Below are 27601 nucleotides of genomic sequence, written 5' to 3'. Positions count from 1 at the left end.
ATAATGGTGTACCACAGGGCTCTGTATTAGGTCCACTTCTATTCACTATTTATATAAACAATATGGGTCGAAATGTGTCAAATGCTAATTTTCATTTTTATGCTGATGATACTGTTATGTTTTGCTGTGCATCAATTCGTTTATCGAAGTCCAAAATATCCTTATGCAGCTGAAATTAGTTCTAAATGCAGATAAGTCCAAACTTATGTTGTTTACCAAATACAGGAACAGGCCACAAAACATCCCTCCGGTGGTGACTCTGAGGGGAAGTTGTTAACTCCTATAAATACCTGGGTCTTTTGATTGATGACTCCCTGACTTTTAAGCCACGTGTGCTATACCTGGTGAAAAAGCTGAGGCTAAAATTGGGTTTTTATTTTCGAAATAAGCTGTGTTTTTCTTTTAATGTAAAAAAGCGACTTGTGGCCACCACTTTTTTATCTGTTCTGGACTATAGTGATCTTTTATATATGCATACCTGTGCACAGTCTTCAAATGATTGACAAAGCTTACCATGCTTCCATGAGGTTCATTACCAATTGCAAAGCGCTGACTCACCACTGTGAGCTATACTCTGGGGTAGGATGGCCTCCTCTGGCCACCCGTAGGCTCTGTCACTGGTACACCTTCATATATAAGGCAATTCTTGATCTGCTGCCAAGCTACTTATGTGTCTTATCATGCAGAAAAGTAACGGGTGTTCTTAGGACTTCTTTATGCTCTGTTCCAAATACCCATACAGAAACTGGAAAAAAGGCATCTGTGTATTCTGCACCCTCAGCATGGAATATGTTGCAAAAGCACTTGAAACTCATTGAATTAATTAATCTTGCTAAATGCTTTTAAATCCAAAATGAAAGACTTAGAGGCAGATGCCTTAATGTAAATGTTCTTAGATTGTGAAAATAACTCTAAATGATTTTGTAAAATGTTAGCTTACTAGTCTTCTGTGTTATTTGTCTGTACCTATATGTGTTTTTTTATTTTTGTATATGCTGCTGCCTGTCTTGGCCAGGTCACCCTTGCAAAAGAGGTTCTTAATCTCAATGGGACTCTCGTGGTTAAATAAAGGTTAAATAACATTTCCTAGGCACCTGTCTACAGGGTATGCATTAGACATCATTTAATTTTCCTATGTTAATTAGTGAAAAAAATATCAACTTAAGCCTAGTTGCAGTTAAATAGAAACATTGCTCACATGTAGCTGTTTAATCAGGTAATGTGATCTCTGTCTCCGTTTCCATGCTGTTTACTCTCATGTATTTTTGTTGTTGTTCTGAAGGGTCGAAGTTGGATTGTGAAACGCAGCTATGAGGATTTCCGTGTCCTGGACAAGCATCTGCACCTCTGTATCTATGATCGACGTTTCTCCCAGCTGCCTGAGCTGCCTCGATTGGACAGTCTGACTGATCAGTCAGAGGTAAGCACTGAAAACAAACGTGGAGGAGGAGATATATTGGATTTAGATCCCATGTTCCTCACATTTAAACTTGAAAGTAATCCTGGCCACATGTAAAGGCTTAACTAATGATCATATTCTCATGTACAGCATGCAAAATTAATACATTATTAGATTAATTATAGATTATTTGTATTAGGTTTGGGGAGCCTTGCTTTTCTTAGATCTCACACAGCTTTGTTTACGCTCTCACTGAACCATTCAGTACTCAGTCAGCCCCTAAATTAAATGAATGATAGCATTTGCTGCCCATATACTTTTAAATTCAAAATAACAAGGTATCAGTTATCTAGAAAACCTCCTCCAGTTACTGTGCTTTGATATGCAATATGAACGACGTGGGTTTTGTCTTGGGAATGCACACTTTGGTTTTTTGCCAGTTATTCCCCGTTCAGCCCGCCTGTGGATAGTATTGAGTCAGGCGAAACCTTTATGGTCCGATTGAGGCTTTAAAAGGAATACAGAGGTTAGGTATCAAACCAAACTGGTAAAACCAGTTCATCACTGAGGGGTATTGTGTGTGTGGATGCTTTCAGAGTAATAGCTTTACAAAGCTGCCTGCAGCACACTATTATACTTTCACCAGTAGCTGTTTTTATGAGATTCAAAAGGTCCCAGTAGTTAACAGTGACGTAATTGCAGGTTTCGACAGAAGAACTCCCCTACCAGAGGTGAAACTTGCGTCCTACCCCATCTTCTCTGTAGTGTTATCATTAGCTTAAATGGTCAGATTTTGGGCAGTCATATGAAGTCATAGCTGCAAATGTCATTTCACTACCATGCAACACTCTTTAGCTGTGTAATTAGCTGCCTTTGTCCCTCAAAAACACAACTAAAGAAGGCGATGACTTTTACTTGTAATTATTAACATCCATTGTAACAGCTAAGTTTAATATTGAGTGTGTTAGTAGTGGATTGTACAGTAGTACGTAGTAGTAAATTGTACTATCTGGGATAAATGGAAAGATTTATTGTAAATGGTGTGTTTTCTTCCATGTTAGTCAGTTTCCCAGATGTTGTTGGCTTACCTCTCCCGGCTCTCAGCAATCGCTGACAACAAGATCAACTGTGGGCCCGCTCTCACATGGATGGAGGTAAGGCTGTCATCTGTCTTTAAGGAGTACACTGACTCTTTGGCAGAAAAAAACAGATGTTTACAGTGGGTCAGAGAGCCTTTTTGCCAAAAGGTTGAGGCTTTGCTTCAGATCATTTATTATTTATTATTATTTATGCCTTTCAATGGCTTTACACCACACATGAAATGGTCATTCAGGAAATTAATTTATACCGCAGCATATTATGAATAAGGAAATTAGAGGTAGAGGTTGCTGTCAAAATTGCTGGACACAAAGAGAAATGCCTTAAAAATAACTGCATCAATAAATAAGGAAAATACAGAAACAATGCTAAGACAAGGACCTGGGGCCTTATAGTGTTCTACTTTTCTATAAAAGATTAATACAGGTCTCTGTAGCCACAGGAATACTATAGATATACTCTATAGAATTGATGTAGGATTACTACAATCTTGTAGTATGTATTGGCAGCAATTTCTAGCCATCCCAGCTGCTCATTCTTTCTTCACAAAAGTATTTGAATAAGCTGCTATGAGCTGAGTTTACCTCACCACTTCACCAAAATAGCTTTTTATGGAGACTATTATATTGTCATGTTTCTGGATCATTTCCCAACGTCATTTGTTAGTCAATGGCTGCCACTGTTGAAATGACATGTACACTGTGTGTGTGTGTGTGTGTGTGTGTGTACCAGGTTGACAATAAGGGAAATCATCTGTTGGTTCATGAAGAGTCGTCCATTAATGTGCCAGCTATTGCTGCTGCCCACGTCATCAAGCGTTACATCGCCCAGGCCTCAGACGAACTGTCCTTTGAGGTGAAACACACGCTCACTATATAATGCCTTCAGTTTTAGTAATCATTGAAATGTTCTATGGACAAGAGGTAAAGGGGCAATCAGACATGTCTTTAATCTTCTCTCTTTCCTCCCTCTGTCGCTCTCTGCAGGTTGGCGACATTGTGTCAGTGATTGACATGCCCCCAAAAGAAGACACCACATGGTGGAGGGGCAAGCATGGCTTTCAGGTATGCAGCTCACAGAACACTTGGCAGGCTGGGGAAAAACCCCATACACAAACACATTTTATGTCTCTCTGTCTTTCCTCTGACTCTGAACTTTTGATTTGATTTATATTTGAGGTATTTCAAGGACAAGGAGAGAACATTTCTTTGGATGGCAGATTTCAAATACTCTGAGTTTGTTGCAAGATACAGATCCTCTATTGTGAAGCTTTTGAGCAGATTACAGGGTGTGTACCTCACCCTGTAATGCTGAACTTATTCATATTCCTACGCTGTCTGTAGTGCAATCTTGTAATACACTGAATCTGTGCTGTTCAGGACATTTGTTACAGGCGACTTTAGTTCACCCAGTTTCAGCTGTCAGCACCACTATGTGGTCTAAGCGTTTTATCTGCTCACAGTACTCTCAATTTTGCCTCTTACTGACATGAAGAGGGAATATGTAAATTCAAATAATGAATAACACATAATTAGATTTTTGAGCATAATTTTTTCAGAGGCTATCAGAAAACTACATTAACCAAACAGCAATCATTTTGAAATGGAGATTAATAATAAAGGAGCAAGACAGTATGTCCTCACTATGCGTGTGTGCATAGGCTACACCAAGACAAATGTACAAAACACTAAGCAAACAGAAAGCAGTTAAAACAACACAGCATTGCATTGGTAGGGGTATGTTGTTCAAGGTAGCAGTGAGACAATCAAATACAATCCAGGAAGTCCAGTAGGAGTAACAGATTAATGCATTTAAAGAATTGTCAGACACCAAAACACTGTAACTGTTTCTAAAACTGACTCAAGTTATAAGTTAACAAGTTATCACAGCTGTAACTATTTGTCAGTAGTATTTGTCAAAATCTGTGTCAGTGAGCACTTCTCCTTTGCCGAGATTATCCATCCACCTCACAGGTGTGGCATATCAAGATGCTGATCAGACAGCATGGGGATTGCACAGGTGTGCCTTAGGCTGGCCACAATAAAAGGCCACTCGAAAATCACGCCACCCTTCATGTGAGCGAGATACACACACGTGTCCTCAGGGAGATCTTTTTTTATTTATCTAAAGAGTCGAGAGGCCAGCAAGAGCAGAGTTTCGCTTCTTCTTTTTTCTGGAAATCACTGTCTATTCTGAAATCTGATTGGTCTCTGGAGGCCGAGCAAAGGTCAGCGCACAAGAGACTGCAGAGACACATTAAAATATAAAACAGTATATCAAACAAAACATCTTTCTTACTTTAACTTGTACTTTTGCAATCTGAGCTAAGCAGTCAACAATTATCAGTCTTAAAACACAGGCGAATCATGTTACTATATGGCTTGTATATTTTTTAGGCAATCAAACAGCTTTTATGAAGCCCCCCCCGCCTCCAAGAACCACAACCAGTTGCTTCCAGTGTCCTTTTCTTCACATTTTTATCATTCTCACAACAGGATTTAACAAACTGGCACAGCAGGCTGGAGTCACAGTTAGTTTGTCATTTTAGGAAGTATTGACAAGGTGCGCCTTTCCCCTCTCAATGTAAATGCATTTAAGAGAGAACTGTGCAAATAAAAGGAGGACACATAGTCACAGAGGTTGAATAGGTATTCTGCAGGATAATATCATGCAGTTTGCAGTGTGTTTGAGTGTGTGTGTACATGTATATATTCACACTAGATTGATACTAATGGCTGACTGAAACTCAAACAGGACTTGTTGGGGAACTTACTGAGCAACACCTGAAGTACTACCTGTATCCTTTAGGGGGTAGTCAGTCAGCCAGTCAGTGATGTTACAAGTTGTGTGGGTTTGTGCCATTTGCCACTTGGACTGCATCTGGCAGTTTTAGACAATGTAAAGTTTAAGTTCAGGTTTTTAATCACTCTTTAAAAGTTGTCCCAGAGTTCACGAGAGCAGCAGGTACACAGATACTCTTTATATGTACCTTATGTGCGATGTGGTCATTTCCTCATCACCTGATCAATAGATGTCCAAACCAAGTCCAAAATGCCACGTGTGTCACAGTGCTTCTAATGCCAGACCCATTTCATTAATGTGACAACCACACCTCAGTACAGATACTGTGTTGTCTCTCTCTGTCTGCATTATTTTATCTAAATCTGATTGGACTTCCTCCCACCTCACCCTGCCTGTCTCATTGCTGTGCTCTCTCCAGGTCGGCTTCTTTCCCAGCGAGTGTGTGGAACTCATAAATGATAAAGTGCCGCAGTCCATGACCAACACGGTACCAAAACCAGGTACTCCTCCTCCTCCTCCTCCTTTTAAACCCTTCACTGATGGCAGTTAATGTCTCACTGATATGACTACATTTTCAGGAAGTGGTTAGGTTTGTGGTGGATGTTGTGTGTGTGTGTGTGTGTGTGTGTGTGTTTGCGCACGTCACACCTTCCCCACACGTATTATTACTGGTCTGACAGACTTGGTATGCCATGGAATTGATTTAGTTTAAACAACAAGAGCTCTATTGTGGATTATAAGTATTCTAATATCTTTACTATTTTTTGTATATTTTATTTTTAATGACTGAAATGCAGTGGAGGTGTAGATATTGCCTAACCTGCCAATGAAGATGAATATACAGAGCTTTGTTAGAGGTCTTCACATGTTTTCATAGAACTGAAGTAGAATAATCATCAGTATAAAAATAATATAACCTCCCTTTGATCATGTTGCAGTGAAAGGAAACTCATCATTCTGACACGTCATCCCCTTACATAGCCCGCTAATCATGTTATATTGATTCAGCTATACAAATCCAAAGCAAATATTTTGCTAATCTATTGCTGTCCAGAGCAAACAGATAAGCTCTTTAGCACGCTCCTGAGAGTGTCAGAGACAAATGTATAACATAACCCTATTGCAGTCAAAGAGAATACTTAACACCGGTTGGTGCCTGCCATTCATAGTTGAACTTAACTTGAACTTTGCCCTCACTTCTTCACACACTGAAGCACCCAACAGAAATAGCAGCTCACATCTTGTTGATATGACTGAGCCCTTTTGATCAGACCTCAATGTCTCGTACGAGTCCACGTCACATCTTCCAAATCCAACGACTCATTCAACCAATATGACTCACATTCACAACCATCTGGCTGGCTTTTGGGATGGGCGAGTGGAGCCGGGGTTCCTAACCATCGAAAAGCCTCTGAGACTCCGGGGTCTGGATTAACGGATGACACAGCAAAAAAAAAAAACACCAATCTTATACGATCCATAATTGTGAGGGAGGGGATATAATTAAAGGCGCAGGCTTTCGGGTGCTGGACGCCAATGTTTTCTGATGTGCCAATCAAGTTCCAATCCCACATTTTTGAGCCTTTGACCTTGTGACTGATCAGAAGTGCACATTGCGGTGGAGAGTTAACTTCGCAGTGCACGCACAGCACACTCTACAGTTCATGACTTAATCTGTCTGCCCATTCCCCTCACAGCTACATGTGAGCAATGTTTTACTGCTTGTTGCTGTTTTGTTTGTTTTATGCATGGGTCCTTATTTGTCAGTCATGCATTTTTTCCTTTACAGAGTATCCACATGTCAAGTATGTGATTTAGATATCCTGAATAAAGTTAGAAGATTTTCTTGAATCTTGGTCTATATTACTATAGATCTATATAGTACTATAGATACTACATAGTAATAAGTAAAGTCTAATATTTGGTTTTGCAAATGCCCTGTTGTCATATTAACATGACTCTAAAGGAGCAGATCCTGGATCAAGCTCATTATCAGTGGCAGAACAAATAACTAAATGTAATTGCGTTTAAGCTGCCTGTTTATGTGTAAAAACTGCACTGCTTGTTCTCCACTGCATCATTAATGCTGTTGATGTCTCACAGCACAGCTGTGCATTACTATTAGCATGTGTCTTGATTTGTTGCATTTGACTGTGACTCCTCTGCCTCAGCCTCCCCCTGCTCTGGCCTGCAGCCTGCTTCTTGGAGTCTCTTCCCTCCCTGTGCGTGTTGGTATACACACTTCATCCACCTGCCCACTCACTCCACCTTAACCTGCTCACACACAAAATGCATTTGCACATTTGGACTTGTATGGCATTTTGTTCATTAGAGTTTAGATGTGGTTAAAGTTATAATCCTTACGATTTCAGTCCTGGTTAATTTGACAGTGGCCATGGTCAGAGCTAATACCAGCAAATGCTGTTTGATAGTTCATGTTCCACGACTCTGGGGGCAGGAAACACTTCTTGAGCAGTTAATTTGTCAGTAATACAACAGATGTGTAAACTGGTGTATCTGATTACACACAGCCAAACAAACTTACATGGTTTTAACAAAGAATTCAGTCAATATTGGCTTTTTCCATCATGTTGTGAGTAACCTCCATGGCTTTCATGCTGCACACAGTTCGAGTAAGTTTTCCCCACAACATCAGGAAATGGTAAATAGAATTGGTTACCTAACTGAGAAGTTGGAAATGTGCAGCTCTTTATCTAACAGTCCAGGCTGTTCCATTAGCCCCTTAAATATTTAAAAAATGACTATTGTCTTGTTTTGTAGATGCATTTTGACTCTTTTGACTTTTGTGACTGGTTGACAATAAAAGCCAACACGTGTTTCACCAGTTGAATAATTTTAATGGGAACTAGCAGCAGCAGGAAATGGTGGGTTAGCTTTAGCGGTAACTAAATACAGCTCACGCAAATTGAATCTTACCTACAATAAAAAGTGTAATTACAGAATGTAAATACACTAACTGAATGGCTTAATAAATGCCAACCCTTAATACTATCAAAAACTAAATTTGACTTCATGAAATTATAAAGGATTATAACTTTAAAGTTCAGTTCTCTCATATAAGACTTGTTTTATTGATGAATACAAAGTTTCTTTATTTGAATTCATTATTAAACTTTTTTTTTATCTGTCTGACAAAACAGTTTATTGCTTTACCATCAAAGTATCATTTCTATGCAAAACTACTGACCTCACACTCCCAAAGTACACAGTTGCTCTGTTCTCTAACTTGAAGTGCTTCTCTCCCTCTGCTGACTCTCTCATCTCTCCATCATCCATCCATCCATCCATCTCTCTGTTGGTCCATCTGTCCATCGGGCTGCATGCAGACTTGGAGATGGAGAGTGTAATACAGGACAGTGCATGGGTGGCCGACCCTCTAAACCACTACAGCCTAAGTTCAGGTAGACAAAAATCCTTTGGTGTGCCGCACCGCCATCCCCTAACCAAAACCTAACTCCACAACCCGAATGATGTGTTTGCGCAGTGTGACTCTAATACCACTACTCTGTTTACCTGTCACAATCGCTTCAAACTGGGGATTTAGCTTCACTCTTCACACAGGAAAATGTTTTTGGTGTTGCATTACCAGAGGAAACCCTTTCACAATGTAATAAACTATCCTGTCTGTGACCTTTAACACACTTGTCCATTATCTCTAGCCTTTAGACACATCTGGTTGTGCAGTAATAGTAGAGCGTATATAGCACAGTAATGTGGTGTCTTTTCCAGTGTGTGTTTGTGTGAACTTTCTTACATTTAAATTGCTATATGCTCATAAAATAAATGGTCTGTGTCATCCAAATAATGGCCATATTTGCCTTTAAGTTTGTTACTTAAATTCCTGCAGATTCCTTCTGCAATGTGAGATTCTTCTTATCATCCTGCTGTATTTTGGATGTGTTTCAGGTTTTCTGAGAATGAATGTAAATTTTTCACAGAATCTGTATGTAAAAGGAATAACATTTTGGGATTAGATGTAGTGGTGTAACAATACAACCCCACTTTTCAAATGTTGCTCTCAAAAGAGAACAATGGGATCCCTCCACCCCCCTGTTCTTTTACTGTTTTCGCCCCTCAAGGTGTATGCAAATGAGTTCAGGGGTGAGCCAGGTTACTACAGCAGTTCTCAATGCTGCTGAATGTACCCTGTGTCTGGACAGGGGCCAGCTGTGTTTGTGTGTTTCTGTTTGGTCGAAGCTGAAAGGCCACGGCAGGGATGCCGTGGTGCTAGGTCTCGACTGGCCTTGATTTATTTAATCCTTTTACAATGAGGGGGCCTGTAAACCCATCCATTGAGCGTTAAGCTTTGTCCTGCAACAGTAAGAATCTCTGTCTCCCTCTCCATGGTGACTGAAAGAGCACATTCCTGCAGGGAGCCACACAGTATTGGAAAAATATGCTTGCTCTGCCTAGATCCACTTTGCTCACCACTAACCTTTGCTGTTCCCCAGTAAAACCATGGAAATTGTTAACATGCTGCCTTGCTCCAGTTAAAATCGAGACATAGAACCCAGGGGTTATTAGTCCTTGAGTCCATGTGCTTGTGTTGCAGTGAAGAACAGAGACTGCTCTCTTCAGTTAAAGGCTCTTTTGTTGACATCAATGTGAAGATAAGTGAGCTTTGAGTAAATAATGACGGAGCTTCTTTCCTCCCCAGACAGCCCAAAAGACCAACCAGTTACTGACCCAGATGTAGAGCCCCCATTCCCCTCCTCAGTGTAGGCCTTGGTCATGTCTGGGGACCAGTGATTTGGGCAGCTGTGAGCATACATGAGCCAAGACAGCTGGTTATGTGAAGGAGAGAGGAAGGGAAATGGGGAGAGAATGTGTGAGACAGACTAAGGTTTGTCCTCCTGTTCCAGAGGATCTCAGATCATTTCCTGGTGATCCAGTACTAGGCTGTGAAACTATGCAATGTCCCCCATGTAACGTGTTGCTCTGTAGCTTCAGTGTTGTTGTCCTGTAGACCACACCTTTGTTTGGAGGAGGCTGCTTTTGATTACATACTAACAGCTCAGGCTGTGTTGTAAACTGTAAAAGTAAGTGTGTAAAGCAGAAAGATGATTTTCACATCTCTGCTTTCTTCAGTAGACTTCAGCGATACGTGAACATCTGTAGTTGCATTACAGAGTTGTATTGCATCATTATTGTGATCTGTCGCGTTGGTGTCATTACAAAAGCAAATGATTATGTACTGTGTTGTTGCAAAGCTTTAAAGCTTACACAGGCATTTAACCAGCAGGTAGGAATTCTAATTTACAGCCATGTTTATGTTGCGGACAGCATGCTGTTCTGCTCCTGTACATCGAACTTGGCATGCAGCTGCCCCGTTTTTCCCACATCCCAGGAATGAAATAAGCCATTCAGATCCATGCAAAATAGCAGCTGTATGATACTTAATCATCTCGTCCTGTTATATGCGATATGACATCAGGGCAGCAGCACACTACTTCCTGTTTAGGTGAGTGGTGTTTTTCAGCACTTTGCTAATATTCTTCAGCGCCACAAATGTTGAATTCATGGGATTTTATTTTAAAGGTATCGTGACTGACATATTAAAGTAAAAAGCAGTATTCAAAGTGGACCAATGAATTAAACTCTAAACTGTATCTTTTTTATTTAGCATCGTGCCTGTTACAGCTCCTCCACATGATTTGTCCAGAGAAAACTGGTTCCCTCTGTATGTTCGGAAGTTACCATTTCAAGTATTTTTGGTCTGTTAGTGATAGTGTACAGGAGACATACAATATGACTGTGATTCGTGCTGCACAGAACTTGTTTGAGCTGAACTTAGTTTGACTTTTTCAGTGATTTTCCCCAGAGGTTACCCACCTTGGGGTCAGGCCCCTCCAAAGGGTCACAAGTTCTATTACAGAATTTTGTTATTTGGCTTTGAATCTTTGTTTTTAAGTGAAATATCAGATTTTTTTTTTCTTTGGGCCTCAAACAACTATTCAAATGAAACCATCTGAGTAGTTAAGAGGGGGAATGTCTCTTTGGTGGAACTGCTAACAACCCAGATGCATATGAAAATGACAAGGAGCCTAAACTACACACTGCCAAAAGGGGTCACAAGCCGAAAACAACCCAACGTGGTGTGTTTTATCCGCTCACCATCTTAATCTGAAAAGCAGCTAGTATTATCGATATCAAATAAATGTAGTGGAAAAAAAAATATCAAATTTTCCCTCTGAATTGTAGTTAAATTGAGGAAATAAAATTGAAATACCCCATACTCCAAAGTAAAGTACTAGAGTAAAAGTGTACTTAGTTGCTTTCCACCACTGAAGATGGAAAATATCAGAACCTAAATGCAAAAAGAAAGTTGAGGATCAGCCCAAAGAAATGTTTGTCTTTGTTGAACTTACACAAATGCATGGCATGCAGTGGAAAAGTCTGACTGCAGTCTTGTGATTCTGGACCAACAACAAATTAGTTGGACTTTATTTTGACTCAACATGTCTGCTTAGGGTCTAAGCTAGTTAAGGAATTAATAAGATAATGCTTTCAGGGAGGCCAGGGGCCCCTCAGAGGGGAGAGCTGATTTAAAGTCAAGGCAAGGCCATCTTCAAGTTTACGTCAGACTGAATTATTCTGACAGTCGGCAGTGTACAAGAGTTTGATGGTCTGTCTACGCACCTGAAACCAGACCAGTTGGAGCTCCGTGAGTTTTTTGAATGTGTTAAACTTTGTCCATCTTTGAGGATGTTGCAGCTGTAAACCTGGCAATGTATGGGAGATTAGGTCTGGGAGAGGGGAAGAAAATAAAGGAGAATAATAATAATAAATAATAGGAAATATTGAAACAACTTAGTTTCTCAACTCAACCTGATTCAGTCTCAAGGGTTTGTAACAACACTATTTGAACCTTGACTACAGGCCTAAAATTATACACTTAGTATATTCACATAAGTATGTATTTACAAATTAAGCAGTTATTCAATATGGAAGGTTTGACAGAGAATAAAAGCAGGGAGCATGTGTGCAGTGAGTATTTTCCACTGTGTAAACCACCAGCTCACCTCTTGGCTGCCTGACTCCCGTGCTGCCTTCAGATGCTGTCCGTAACATTAGAATCGAGCACATGTGACAATCAGCAATGTGAAAATGACTGGGAGGCAAAGGTTTGGTGTGCTTAAGGGAAGAGAATGAGAACGCTATGAGAGCAACTGATGGCCAATAGTGATTTGTATATACAAAACCATCGGTAACATTCTTAAAGCCATTGTTCTTGTTATACTGACTCACCAAGTAGCTCGGCTTCATCTAACATGGCTGTTTTGTTACGTAACACATTTATTAATTATATCTGGATAGTAGCACTAAAATGCAGCAACCTTTGAGCTTGGATGTGGGAGCTTAGAAAGAGCCGGTAATTTCCATATTTCCGGGAGCACTTTAAGGCAGCACGTGTGGGGCTGGAAAGCAGCACGCTGGAGCGGAGCTTTGTGTGGAGACGGACAGAAAGAGAAAAGTCTGCGGCGCTCTGCTCGCAACACTTTAAACTTCTAGTATTTCTCTCACTCGGTTATTCAGACGTCACCGTTTCTGCTCCACTCAGAAGACGTTTCATCGCCATTTTGTAACGTTACAGGTCTGCGGTTAGCGTAAGAAAAGATAAGTGGACAGTTGAACTTTGGACTTTTTTGAAGTCCAGCGTTATGGAGCAAAGGTAAGACATGCTTTTAAATTGTGTGGAATTACATTTTATATATTAGATGGATATAATCGGCTATACCTTTAACCGTTAACAGTTGACATAATTCTACAGTCTCGTCTTTGATTGGGAATAAACAATATGAAGAGAGAGCACTTTGAATGATGGAAGGGGTTTCCTAGGCCTAACAGAAGTGGAAATATTGCTCCTTCCTCACATGACTCCTCATTTTCCGATTTTCTCTCTCGTTACGTGTTTTATAGCTTATTAATAACAATTTCCTGTTAAAATATTTATAATTTCCCTCTAATGTCAGAGTATGTAAGCTGTTAAACAAAGAAAACATTTTATGATAATATATAAAACGAGGTTTAAGGAAAGTTTAACTTTTAAAATGCAGTTTTGGAACAACTCTTTTTTATTTATTATTTTTTTTATATATATATATATAGTTCACACTATGTAACTTATAGTTGTTAAATCTGAATGAACATTCACCTCTATAATAAAGCAGCCCTCCTGTCATTGCTCAGAAAAGTCAAACCTGGTCTGACAGTACCAGGCAGGTAGAGGCAGTCTGTTGTCTATTGCTGAAATTTGCCAAAACAAATTAATAAATATTACTTTTGAATTTGGCAAAAAAAAAAATGGCTTTGGAAGAGTGGCACCCATTTGTGGTTCAGTGGTTTGAAAATTGCTCTCTGCACTGATGCTGGTATTTGTTGATCTTTCATGACATCATGATTCCTGATTTCTCTGCTGTGAGAGTTGAACCATTTGGCATGAATATTGGGTGAAACCACAGAGGACCCAGCTCACATCACCCCTCTAACTTCTCTTCCCTCTAATGAAGTTATGTTCTGTGGTGCATCGAGGCACTATAAGGCCTTTTGCTCCCACTACCGCCACACATTTAGGCTCTGTTGTGCAAACAGAGGTCACTGTCACTCATGACTGGCTTTTAATAGGCACACACTGCTCGGTTGTTTATACACTAAACAGCCATCCAAGAACACCAACAGGAGATGGTTATGATGTGTGAATGGATGTAAACACAGAGTCTCCCCACTGTTATCAAACTAAAAAAAACAACTTAAGTAACGCAAACATTATCTCTGTGGTAATCGCCTCTCAATGGACAAATGCCACAAATGACAGCAATCAGGAAATGATATTAGTCATTAAGTTGGCCTGTTGACTTCTTGTGGCTGTAAAAGATAAACTTCTCTGGGAAAACTCCCTCAACAAGATTAACTGTGGCATAAGGAATATATTTAAATTACTTTGTACCTAGTCACTTTCATCATCAAGTATGTCCTATGCTGAGTCAATTCAATCGTATTGAAATTGCAGACATTCTCAGGAGAGGTGCGTCGCTGTCTGGAACTGGTGTGCTACTCTGGAACCGTCTCGTCCTCTCTGCATGTTAGCTTCATGTTAGCCTCGCAGCAGCAGCTGTAACCATGGTATGCTAACCATACAACTTAACTAACAATAGTTACATTATATGTTGTGTCGTTGTTAGATCATGGTGTTTGATTTCTCCAGAATCGTATACCCCACCTTTAATGCATTTAGAAAAGCTTTTGTCGCGTCCAACTCTTGTTCTCGCAGCATGTGGATTTCTGAGATAGATGATGTAATCATACCCAACCCATTCACATAATGATTTTCTGAAACTACAACAGTGAAGAGGAAGGCAATTAGAATTTTACCGCTTGGCTGCCTACATAGGCGTGTGTGGCAGTTGAGTCTGGAGGGGGTGCAGGCTGAGCTGAGCGCTGATGAGAGCGTTGTGAAGCCCAAAGGATTGGTTGTGTTTTCAGGGAACACTGACACACACAGTTGTATCAAATATCTCAGGGTAGTCTGCTGATTGGTTCTGTGGTGTCACTGCTCTACTTTAGGAAGCAATGGTCTTTGTTGTGTTGCTATGAAGTTGGAATTTTCCTCCAATCTGCGTTCTTTTGAAAAGCTCCTCTCTAACTGAATGGAATGAGGCGCTTGGTTTTGGGTTAGAGCAGGGAAAGAAAGCACGATGTCTGCCCTTGCGTCTGTAGTAGCTCCTGCTGTAATGCTTGGCCTCTTTTCTCCTCATCCCTGGGCTCTCTTGGGGAAAAGCCTTGTCATAGACACACAGTCAGTTAAGAGGTGCAACCGAAACTTGACTGTGCTCCTCAGGCAGTAGATTTGTAGATTAGATTTGATCTGTTATGCAAGTGTGAGGCATGGGGAATTGGCTCTCATTTCCCTAGTTTTAAACATCTGGGTCCCACCCCCTCCTAGTGTGTCACATGTCAAAAATATACCATCAGATTTTATGAGTTGTGCAAATATCCAGAAATACTTAATCCCAGCTGTCTGTGTGTTAAAGAGGCATTTCACACATGAAGCTCTGTTTACCAGTCATGGTTAGAACTACTGACACTGAAAACAGCTTACTCAGTATAATGTCTTGGGAAACCCCTTTAAGCGCCCCAAGTTATAAATTAGTAGTAATTAGAGGCACATAAAGCAATTGTTAAGGCTTTATCAGTCCCACTATCCTTTAACTGAAATGTCTTTACCCAGCTGGAGTTTAACAGTGACTGTGTCAGAGGCAGTTTCGGTGCTGAGTATGCGTGAAGAGCTGCCGGCCTTCAGGCTGTCATCCGCCTTGACAGCAAGCAGATGGTAGTTTCTGTCCATCCTCTGGAGAGGCATGCTTGTCTCTGCACTCCTCTTCCTCACGTCTTACAGCCAGTCTTGCTTCAAAAATAAAAGTGACGTGTCAGTGTAAGCCAACGCAGTTGCATAGTCAGCCCCCCTCCTTACTCTACATGATACTAAAGGCCCATTTTCATGCCGTAACAGTGAGTAAACAAAGCTGCCTCAGCGGGTTTATCCGCGGGTACAGCAGTGCAGAAGGAATTTCTCCCTGAGGGGTGAATTGTAGCTCCACTTTTCCCTGAAATGAAACGATGGGTCTTGTTTGCGGATGTTGGTGCAGAGGCCGGCTTTTGATTCAGATTTGATTGCGCTGCTTCAGTAAAATGGCACAAAGTAGAGACTCAAGACTCAAAGGTTTGGTTCAAACATTTATTTACTTGGAAGAGTGAGACAAAATAATTCAGAAAACACTAACTGACTGAATAGATTTGTTTAGAGCTGCAACAATTAATCGATTAGTTGCCAACTATTTAATGATATGTGCTCCGCTAACTATTTGATAATCAAGTAATTGGTTTGAGTAATTTTTTAAGAAAAATTCCAGCTTTTTAGAATTGAATATTTTCTAGTTTCTTTCCTCCTCTGTGACAGTAAACTCAATGTCTTTGGATTGTGGACCAAAATAAGACAATTGAGGACTTCATCTTGGGCTTCGGGAAACACTGATGGACATTTTTCACCTTTTCTGAAATTTTATAGACTAAAAATCTAATCGATTAATTGAGGAAAAATTGACAGATAAATTAACATTGAAAACAATCATTAGTTGCAGCCGACTTGTTTATCATCTACAAAAAAACTGAAATGAGAAAATGGACCTCACAGTGTGAGTAAAGTGTAGTAAAGAGCGGTTAGTGGGTAGACAAATAAAGAATGGAGACCAAGTCTGAACCTCATTTCAGTTATTTTGAACAATGTGTTTTAAAGTGAATTAGATGTTAACCTAACAGTGTCCAGTTTTTTTTTACCCTGTCACTCTTTTCTTGATACTTAATAAAATAAATGATTACTCCACCCATATAGAATGGGTAATGAGTGTCACTGAACAGAGTTTCCTGCCCAGTATTTTACACGCCATCACTATGTGCATATATTTTAGTTAGGATTCTGCCAACCCAATGAGAAACTGTGAAATTAATTCAGCTCCAAAGTAACTTTCCATTCCCATCAGCTCATTAGTTTGACTCTGGTCTTGATGTTTGCATTCTAAATGTACTCAATGGACTGTCAGTTAAGCCTGTTGTATGCAATTTACCCCCACAGTGTACATTTAGCATGCAAAACTGACAGCCCCTCATTAATTTTTACTTAATGGTCTCTGGGCAAGCGGGCCAAGTCTCACACAGTAGATGTTTTGGGACGCTCCTTTTAAATAATAATATCCATAACGGCACGTGCGTGTGCTGCCTTGGTGATGCTGTTGAAGTCTCTGAATCATTGTATCATCACTTCTGATAAATCTGCGCTTGAAGAGCTGTGAGTGAAGACGCTGCCTTGACACTTTTATTGCATTCTTGTTATCTTCCAAACACAATTCAGCCTCTGCTTTCTTTAACTCAGCTTGTTTTGTGTCTGGAGATACAGTTTGGTAAGCGCTGGCCTACTTTCAGTTGTTCTCTAGTTGAAAAAGAGCTCAGCTTGGCACATCATATCAAAATTGCGTCTCTCCAAATACTCATTATTTATTTGATTGAATTGTAAATGCTTTCTTCTTTAAATTGCAACCTGTGCGTTTGTGTTGGTCTAAAGTCTGAAGCTGGTAAAATAAATATGATGTCAAGGCAGTGAAACACATGAGGGAAGCGGAAGAGTTGTGATCGTGACTGTGTTTATAATCGGTGAAAGGAATGTGCCCTGAAATATAGATAAAAAAACTGATGCGACACAGCAGTTTTTCCACTTCAGGCCAGAGCACTTCAGACAGGAAGGAGATGTTGGTGTCATCAGTGTGTTTAGTGAAGTTCCAGATGTGGTGTGGCTAAAAGAACACAGTGATCATAGATAGGGGAGAGATGTTTTTAATGCTGGACTTAGTAGTAAACGTTTAGGGTTCCTGGGTTGCTGTTTGAGACTGTGGGCAAGGTCATTTTAAATGTTTCAGATTTCAGGAGCGTGAACCGTGTGGCTGCTGTGTAACCCACCACCATTTATTGGTCTCCAGGATTCAGAACAGGTAGTTGTCCTGTGGAAGACTGCAGAGTGAAGGAGTAATATAATGGAAGAGTTGTTTGTCAAAGTCAGTGTGAAGGGCATCAAGATTCAGGTGTCCACAGAGAGAGACGGCCATGCCTTGTCTGACGCAGTGACAAGAGCTGAGGGCTGACCACTGACAAGTGCAAGAGAACAGAGACAAAAAAGATGAGGGTGGATTGGGAGACGACTTGTTCTTTGCGATGTCTCAGGTCTGAGTGGAAAGCTGTACAGTACAGTGAAGGTATGAAAGATGGAGAGAAAGGGGCAACTGATGCCGATTTAAGAGTTCACTGGGGTATGATCCTCTTCCTAACAGACAGAGGTGTACAATTTACTAATATTCAAGTCAGTAAGTACAGCGTTAAGATGGTGACATTGTTTTTAACCCTGCAGGTAAACTGTTTTTGATCGATAATCTCCAGAGAGCTGCAGTTCTTCTACATAACATCTACCCTGACATTTGACTGATTAGCATCAGCGCACCTACTGTCACTGAGAAATGGCATGTTAGATGTACTTTGAGGCTTATTGGGTCAGACGGTGGAAAACAGTTTTAGCGTTTTACATCCTGTTTTTTCTGACTGATGAGGCTTAAACTGAACTGAATTCTCAGCTAAAGGAAAATTGATGTGTTCATCTCATCGACAGTAGCAGAGACAAGTAAACTGACCCACTAGTGGAAAAACTCTCTGCTACTGTCATCTCATCTCAGTGACTGACAAGTGTGTGATTTTTTCTTTTTCTTTTTTTTTTGAAAAGAAACGTCTGGAATCGAGGCCTGCTCCATTGTCGTAGTTTAAGAAGCTTACGACCCTTTCCCAGACATAATATCTGATTAGTGCGGTTTGGGTTTTTTAAGTAGGTCTGTTCCTTTTTTTTTTCTTCTTGTTTCGAAGAGGAGCAGAGTATACTTTAGGGAGTAGGAGGATTCCTTTGTAGTTGCCTGGGAGGTGGTATTTAAGAACGAAGCTTTTGCCTCAAGGAAACTACACATGCATAAAGGAAAGGTTTGCATTAGAATGAAGCTGAAATGTACAATGGGACAACCCTGACCGGCTTGTATGGGGTTTCACTCACAGACAGACCTTGTGTGAGCCTAAGTAGTGTCAGTAGTGTTACTGTAGAGCAGTAAACAGTTGTGTAAGAGATCTAAGATGTGTCTTTCTCTCCTTCCCTCACTGTCTAGTGTCTAAGAAGCACGGGAAGCTGATCACCTTTTTGCGCTCCTTCATGAAGTCCAGGCCCACCAAGCAGAAGCTGAAGCAGAGAGGCATCCTCCGGGAGAGGGTGTTCGGCTGCGACCTGGGAGAACACCTCCTCAACTCCGGTCATGATGGTGAGAAACATGCAGACACCTGAGAGCAGCAGTATTTCCTGGATCCATGTATGCTTTGTTTTTTCTTGACACTATAATTTCTCAAATAGACACCAAGGCCTCAATTTACCAGGGCCTAGATTTATGGCAGAGAGAACAGGCCTTTATTGGCAACAGGCTTACATTACAGGCTGTCTTTGATTTCTAATTTCACCTGTTCCCTGATTAATGCAAAGTCAAAAAGTCCTCCATGTTTACCTGTTGACAAGATAAATTCAGGGCCTGTGTTTCCAACTCTATGCGACCGAAAAAAAATGCCCAGCGCTCAGCGCCTCCTCACGCTGCTGGTGTTTTAGCTATGTTGTAAAAACGCGGTGCTCTGATTGCAATGAATTGGAAAAAAAGACGCTGGCCTCAGGAAAAAACGCTTTGGTGGACACAGCCACTCACTACTGCACTCTGCTGTTCTCTTTTTTACTAAAAATACTTCATTCCACTGCAGATTTGTCCCCATAAATGTCTTCCTGGATGCCTAGCCGTTTAAATTTTGAGAAATATGATTATTCGAGAAGATTGATGCCGCACTCTTCTTCTTTCGGCTGCTCCCCCAAAGGGTGATCATCTGTTTCCATCAAACAGATATACTACACACACTGTTAATAAACAGCAGCTCTGCTTGGAATTCAGATATAAGTCCATACCTGCATTTATCTGCTGCAGCCACATTGATTTTCAGAGCTCTCAGCAGCACGGGGTCTGGCAGGTCAGCTGGTGTGATGTTCTCAATGACAGAGTGAGATGATGATGTTCTCCTGATTACACTGTAACATCAACTCCAACCACTGTTATGATGCTACTCTCCTGTTGAAACGTGATCAATACCTTCATTTTAGTTCATGTTGACACCAACCTGAAAACCCATTTATTCACATTAATAGATCCTCTTCTGTGTCTGGACATGGATGGTTCTTATCTCACCAGCACATTTGCTCACGGTGATCACAGTGTTGGGTGAAGGAGTCAATCCTTGACCTCTGTACATCCTGCCTTACCTTGACATGGGGAGATAAGCTGCTCTGTCACACTTTGCTGGGTCAGATGGTCAAGGTGTTCTGACTGCTTCAGTGAATTGGAGAAATGCGAAGCGAGGGAAACACAATTAATGATTATGATTTTTAGTTTAAAAGTAGAACACAGAAACTCTGTTACTACATAGACAAATCGAGGTAGGCAGAAGTAGACAAGCAGCAATTACAGCGGTGGTACTTGACTAGTTAACCCGCATTTGCAGAGTTCTACAGTGCCACCATTTCACTCGTAAATAAATAGATAAGCGCAAACTGGGAAAACTACTTATGGGCACAGTGTGTGAGTAAAGACTGCAACCTACCACAATGTCACTTTCTGTGAACCAACCAATCCCAGCCTGGATGGGGCAGGTCATTTAAAAAATGTGCTACAGCAAACTTTCATTGGTTAAAGTCATTGTTCTGCATTAACAAATGAGAGACCAGTGTAGACCATTTTTCTTGCACAAGGATTCAATGAATGAAAGCCACCCACAAAAATGTAATTATTGCCGTAAAACTTTAATTAATAGCCGAGTCCCAAATAGCCGCCTGTCCCGTTAACTGGCCGGGTGTGGGAACACATTTTGACCAAAAAACGCAGGTCTCTATTAGAGGCCTGGTCTGGTTTTTATAGAAGTTCTTGTATAAAACCTCTTAAAGCCCGCCAGGTCGCCCGCTTGAGCTAGTTCTAAGCCGCTTAGATCATGAATACAAATACTGTTTAAACTTTTGTTGGACATGCTGCACATCGTTTAGATCAGTTAGATTCTCCACAATTCAAAAGTTCAGTTCATTTTCTGGAATCAACAAGCCCAAAGTCTAATTCATTCAGATTTACCAACATGGTAAACAACCGATGGAGGGGAAAAAAGTGCAGACTCCTGATCTTTGAAGCGCTCGTTAAGTCCGTTTTGCCAAGACATCCACTGAAATTGGTTATATGTTGAGTCATATAGAAGGTATTATCTACAAAACTTAAGTGAAATTTAGTCCAGTTTGAACAGACAACTAGACGTCTTGTTGTGCTGTCTTAAGTTGCTCCAGATAATAGAAATTAAAAGCCAAATGGAGCCTATGCTCCATGAAATGAACTTTATTTTCCTAAATCTTCATGCTTCAGTTGCATTCTGAGGGGCATGTTTGCAAAAGGCATCGCTAAAGGAGGGATCTGCCTACGTGGGGCGGATGGTGAGCGACCACCGGGCATATCCCTTCCTAGCTTAGTACAAAATTTTTTTTTATTAAGTTATGCATATCTGTTGATTACAGGCTGGATGATTCAAATTATAAGCTAGCATGGCGCTTGAAAGCTTAACACATTAGTTAGACAATTAGTGTCCAGATTTGTCTATATTCAGTGCCGAAAGATTTTCACTTTGTCATAGTTTGAGCCTTTAAAGTACTGTTTTAAGGAGTTGAAAGATGAATTCTTGTTGTGTGTCCAACACTGACTCCACATTCAAACACGTGTATATTTGTGATAAGAGGACTTCATAACAAAATCTTCCTATGTAAAGGACTTGGAGAGGATTTATGCCCCCTCACTGTCCTCTCCACTGCTGCAGAATGCCAACGAGTTTCCTCAAACCTCGCCTTGTTTTCTCTTTCGCTATGTGTGGAATTTGTCTGAACAGCTGCTCCGGCGAGTGTCCCACTCTCTTGTCATCGTCGGAATGATGTGTGAGCTGTGGGAGGCCTGGGAGCCTCCTTATACACTGACACACACCATCCTTATCTCCCATATACACACACACAAACAGATAAATAACATGTCTGTATGATTCATGGTTGCTGAAGGAGAATGAAGAAGCTCTGTTTTTCTGAGGTTTTTCTTTTTTCGTCTGTCCCTCTCTAACACACAATCACTGGCATTGTGTTTTGAAGCTGAGCATATGTGATTGGCTGCCTCACTCACAGACATGTTATCTCTCACAAGGTTCAAATGTTTCCATACTCAGCTCGAAAAGTCCTTTTTCCTTCCGAAAGCACTACAAAGTTAATTATTCAAACTCTGTACTTGCACATCAAAAAGGAAAGTCATCCTTCTTCTTGACCTTGTAGCGTTCAGTGAAGCCTGGACAAATATTGACTGCTGTTTTTCTCTCCTCAGTGCCCCAGGTCCTCAAGAGCTGCACCGAGTTCATCGAGAAACATGGCGTGGTGGACGGCATCTACCGCCTCTCTGGAATCGCCTCAAATATTCAGAAATTGCGGTATGAGACGCACACTGCTTATTTATTACAATGTTTATCTGTATGCAATGTTTATCCAGAGCTCTCTGTGCATGCTCCTTCCATAGAAACGTCGTTCATCATAGGAGGAGCTCACAAATCTAATCCCATCGTACCGCTCATCTGAAGGCGGATAACATATAAATTCCATCTAGGATTATTGTGTCAGTGAAAGAAAAATGATGACATTCAGTGTAACAGTTGATCCTCATTTACAGTTTTTACTATCTAATGTTGTCATACCAGGAGAAGTACTTGTACTTCTGTAATCGGAGCCTTTGCAGCAGGTGTGGCTTGTAAAAGGGAACACACACACACACACACCTCTCTCCGTACAACACACAAACAGTGGAAAAGACACCAGAGAGCCAGCAGTTGTTTTTTATGTTGTAATAATTATAACAGATGTACACAATAGTGGAAGACTTAAACAAAAGTACAGACGTGATACCAGCTAAATGTAACTATTGTACTAAATGGCAGAAACGTAGTACTCTGCAACGGTATAACAGAAGATTTTAGTGGTTTTAAACCTTGACTTTTTCATACCGCGGGATATCTTGAAACCGGTAACAGGCCTGTGCCTAATTAGGGGCGTGCAATATTGACACAAAAATATTATTTTCTGGGATTTTGTCATAATAATAATAATAATAATTAGACAATATTTGGCATCCTTTAAATATGAATGTAAAAGTCTTCTTCTTTATTTACTTAAAACTAAAGCATTCAAGTAAAAACAATATAAAAACCCTGAAATCACCAGTGCAAGTATTACTGACATCAAACAGTAAGAGTGTACTCCATAATGTGTGCTCACATGTCGTTAAAGCAACATATTATCATAGACGCACACCCCTAGTTTACAGGATAGGATTAAGCCTGCTTATGTGGAGAGGACCCCATCCAAAGGTGTAATTTCCACCTCTACAGTTTGAAATAGATTTTCTCTAAACAGTGTCCCCTGATTGGCCAGCTGCCAAAAAATCCAGATGTGATTCGAGAGGAGTTTATAGAAATGTTGAAACACACTCTTGATCAGCCTCAGTGATTAGTGTACTTTCGCATTAAGCTTTGTGAGCAATGGCAAGTGCATTTTGAACCTTTTAATGAGTAAAACATGCTTTTGTAACTCATTTATTTTGGTGGTTAGAGATAAATACAGCCTAATGTGTCTCATTTCAGTTGAATGAAAGTAAATGTAATTTTCATTGTTGGAGCATATAGAAATATAGGCCACATCTCTAATTCCAGTGTTTCCCACACATACACTTTATATTTTAACTGTGTCTTTCTGCAATTTTATACAACATAGTCTGCTGCTGACGGAGAAAGTCACCAGAGCAGACACATAAGGTGGAGAGAAAGAGAAAGAGGCAGGGCATGCTGCTGTGTTTGCAGCAGAGGTGTAGGTGTGTGTATATGTGAAGGGAAATGGAGCAGATTCAATTAGTGAGTAAACACTAGGTAGGTTAATAAGGTGGAGAATGAAGTAGAATTAAAATGGTGAAAAAAGAAATAAGCTACTGGATATAGAAAATATAAACCCTGCTAACGCTGACACACCTCTGGCTGCCGCCACCACCACCCGGCTTGTCTGTAATTATGTGGGACACTGAGTCTTTTGTTAGACTTTTGGAGGGCACGAAGACCAATTTCATTACTGTGTGTTATTTTCCAGTTTAGCATAAACTGAAGTAAATAAATTGCAGTCACATAAGGGTTTTAGAATGAGAATATGAAACATACTGTACACCTCTGACCACATTACAGTGTCCACTGTGCAGCCTGAGACTACGTCATTACCACTTTTGATTTGTTTTAATTTTTAACAAAAATGGGAAGATTTTTTTTGTTGTTGTTGAAAAGTTGTGTATGCACATGTCAACAATCCTCTCTCCTGAAACACTACTGAAAGGCAGCTTGACTTTGCTTTATGTCTTGTATCTATCCATCTCTTCATAGATGCCTTTTCTTCTTCAGAAGTTAGTTTGACTCTGCCTTTAACCTCTTTCTCTTTCATCAGGCATGAGTTTGACTCTGAGCAGATCCCCGACCTGACCAAAGATGTTTACATCCAGGACATCCACTGTGTTGGCTCGCTGTGTAAGCTCTACTTCAGAGAGCTGCCCAACCCCCTGCTCACCTACCAGCTCTACGAGAAATTCTCTGTAAGCAAAGTCTTAGAAGACTAAACACTTTGCACACACCAGTACCTTATACTAGTGTGTGGATACAAGTCTATTACAGAGCTTTACTTTTTATGTTGCTTTGAGTTGCTGTGTGCACCGATGCCCCAAAGGACACTTGATAGGATGTGACTGACAGAACTGATTTTAAATTTGTGCTTGATCTCTATAGAAAATAAAGGAAATTTCTCACATTTATCTTATCTGAAGTCTTCAGATCTATCTATCTTACAGTTATGAGTCACAGAAACCCCTAAAATTATATCATTGTACTTGACACACCCTATCATTACAAAATACAGCAAACCGCTCTCTGCGTGATTTGTAGGAATAAAAACCTTTTCCAAGCATAACAGTCCCTGAAGATGAAGTAAATGTTTGCTAAAAGGTTGTTATGGCAGCTGGGGGGGGGGGGGCTGCAGACCGATGTCCCCTCCGTGCTTCATGTAGCAGTGTGAACCCGGGATGACAAGTGAATGAGCTTAATGTTGATACACTGACACATCCCACTATTATCTCCCTCTCTCCCCATACCTCCCATTGTTTTCACTCTGAAGGAGGCTGTATCAGCAGCGACGGACGAAGAGCGACTCATCAAAATCCATGATGTCATCCAGCAGCTTCCTCCTCCGCATTACAGGTCAGTGTAGAGGCACATTGCCACCCTTTGGCAGGCGCAGGAACTCCCAGATTACAGATGCATACTCACGTTGTGCATTCACATCAGTGGTGTGTGTCAGTTAATGTTAAAATCAAGGGTTTTTGTAGTGCCACACTGCAGTGAATGAAATCATTTAACAGGTCCCGGCTGATCCTTGTGTTGCTGATGATGAATTGAATTTCCCATCCTTTGTGAAAGCATACAAATGCTAATTTCTAAGTGACACTCCTCTGGGATTTGGGTACAGAGTAAAATATTGATGCTCTGAAGAAGTATCTCTATCATGGCCATTAGTCGGCACATCACTAGTGGGAGCCAATTAAATCTGAATAAATGAATATTTGATTCTCAGGACCCTGGAGTTCCTGATGAGACACCTTTCTCGCCTGGCAGCGTTCAGCTACATCACCAACATGCACAGCAAGAACCTGGCCATCGTCTGGGCGCCCAACCTGCTGAGGTGTGATGCTCTCCTGCTCCATAGAATGTTCTTTGTATACATGGATTTCCTTGCAGTGAATACACTGTAAATCATAATCTAAAAGCTGTCTTGATTGGCTGTCCCTGTTATTTGAGTGATTCATTTCGAATGCAGTGCTCGTTTGACTGGAGTACTACTTGATACTGGGCTATTTCGGTCGATACCTTAAAGGTATCTAGTAGCGATACCCATCCCTAATATGTAGTTAATCTTATGCGGGTTTTCTTTTACTATTCACATTAACGATTTCTCAGACCTGAATCAGCCCAGATAATGGGCTCTGTGCAGCAGGAAGTACCGTGTCTCCTGCTCTGAATGAGTCATTCTGCCTGAATGGAAGGATTTAAGCAGCTGTATGTGGGAGGGTGCTGATCAACGCATCTCAAAATCCTTTTACACAAATGATGTAACTTTAAATTTAACCACTTCAACAAAATCAGGTGGACTTTGCAAATGTAATTCTTCCCTTTGTTGTTGTTTGTCCATGCTTGCCTCAGGTCAAAACAGATTGAATCCGCCTGCTTCAGCGGCACAGCGGCCTTCATGGAAGTCCGAATCCAGTCGGTGGTGGTGGAGTTCATCCTCAACCATGTGGATGTTCTCTTCAGCAGTAAACTCAGCTCACTGATACGAGAGGGAGCAGGTACGTACAGGCATCAGTTTGATGAGACCTCTGCTTAAATTATTCCTTCCACCACCCACTGCTGCTTCTGTTTGAGCAATAAACACTCTTCCACATCACCAGGTCACAACTCATTGTCGCGGCCCAAATCCCTGCTGGTTTCATCACCCTCTACTAAACTGCTGACTCTGGAGGAGGCCCAGGCCAGGACCCAGGCTCAGATCAACTCTCCAGTCACTGAAGACAGCAAGTACATCGAGGTGGGCGAAGGTCCGGCTGCCCTGCAGGGCAAGTTCCACACTGTCATCGAGTTTCCCACCGAGAGGTTTGTTAACTCTTCTTCCTTTTATCCTTTGATGACTACATCTTCAAAAGACCAATTAATATACAATCTAAATTTAGACATACAGACAGAGACATGATTTTGTAGAGAAAGATGCATTTTAATGCCACTGGACTTTAAATGCTAGAGTGTGTCTCCCTCTGCTGGTAAGACTGCAGGCAGAGCCATTTCCTTCCTGATCCAGGCTGACAATGGGTGCTTATCAAGTCTCTGAAGAAAAGTCTCTTCTTAGAGGTGTGGACTCGAGTCACAAAAATGATGACTTTAGACTCGACTTGACAAAATCAAAGAAGACTTGCGACCCGACTTTGACTTGAACACCAATGACTGGTGACTTCACTTGGACTTGAGCCTTTTGACTCGAGCTGACTTGACACTTCACATGCCCGAATATAAATGATGATATAAAAAACGGCGCAGCACATCAACATAGCGCGGTGCTCAATTAGACTGGAGTGTGTGGCTTCCTCCAGCAAGAGGGAACAAGGGCTGTCGTCCTCTTGTGCACTAGATGCTACTTAAAGTTAATAATGTTGGAATATTGTTTCTTATTTCATGGGCTATATGGGATTTTTGAGTAATGCATATATAATAGTTTTTAAAAAGAAAGTATTACATTTCAATAGTTTAATGTTTCTTAAGGCAATGGGTAATCCTGTTAAATAATGAACATGAACATTTAATTTAATTCATGAAAAACATTTGTTGTGTGAAACTGCACCTCTGCCTTCTTTCTGTACAGGCTAATGCTTCATTCAATACATTTTTTGTATTTTTAACTTATAAAAACTTTTGAAATGGTTTTACATT

General features: G+C 40.7%; 1 protein-coding gene and 1 long non-coding RNA gene across 10 annotated transcripts in view; one reads left to right on the top strand and one right to left on the bottom strand.

Annotated features, from left to right (window-relative positions):
• The window catches only part of arhgap32b (Rho GTPase activating protein 32b), a 229049-nt gene that overhangs the window by 193632 nt on the left and 7816 nt on the right, over window positions 1–27601 (top strand). For 4 of the 8 annotated variants that reach the window (XM_046039714.1, XM_046039709.1, XM_046039712.1 and 1 more), the window contains 12 exons: window positions 3230–3352; window positions 3484–3561; window positions 5718–5799; window positions 7471–7521; window positions 8647–8721; window positions 19066–19215; window positions 22375–22477; window positions 24522–24666; window positions 25242–25324; window positions 25698–25805; window positions 26324–26469; window positions 26572–26773. In XM_046039714.1, the coding sequence (XP_045895670.1) occupies window positions 3230–3352; window positions 3484–3561; window positions 5718–5799; window positions 7471–7521; window positions 8647–8721; window positions 19066–19215; window positions 22375–22477; window positions 24522–24666; window positions 25242–25324; window positions 25698–25805; window positions 26324–26469; window positions 26572–26773 (1346 nt within the window). Of the gene's footprint in view, window positions 1–1286; window positions 1421–2460; window positions 2554–3229; window positions 3353–3483; window positions 3562–5443; window positions 5462–5717; window positions 5800–7470; window positions 7522–8646; window positions 8722–12756; window positions 12993–19065; window positions 19216–22374; window positions 22478–24521; window positions 24667–25241; window positions 25325–25697; window positions 25806–26323; window positions 26470–26571; window positions 26774–27601 lie in introns of those variants that run through there. The other 4 variants (XM_046039715.1, XM_046039716.1, XM_046039713.1 and 1 more) reach the window with 4 other exon arrangements.
• On the bottom strand, window positions 1239–14858 carry LOC123963167. 2 transcript variants are annotated; one of them, XR_006823132.1, is made up of 5 exons: window positions 14693–14858; window positions 12343–12454; window positions 11960–12066; window positions 2488–2590; window positions 1239–1427 (listed from the first exon to the last, which is right to left on the bottom strand). It is a non-coding gene; the product is annotated as an uncharacterized LOC123963167 (long non-coding RNA). The 2 variants fall into 2 exon arrangements; XR_006823131.1 differs by lacking the exons at window positions 1239–1427; window positions 2488–2590 and having other exon boundaries at window positions 11626–12066.

This window comes from Micropterus dolomieu, linkage group LG23 (assembly GCF_021292245.1).
Source record: "Micropterus dolomieu isolate WLL.071019.BEF.003 ecotype Adirondacks linkage group LG23, ASM2129224v1, whole genome shotgun sequence".
In the NCBI taxonomy this organism is placed as follows: domain Eukaryota; kingdom Metazoa; phylum Chordata; class Actinopteri; order Centrarchiformes; family Centrarchidae; genus Micropterus; species Micropterus dolomieu.
This window is presented reverse-complemented; position numbering and strand designations above follow the sequence as displayed.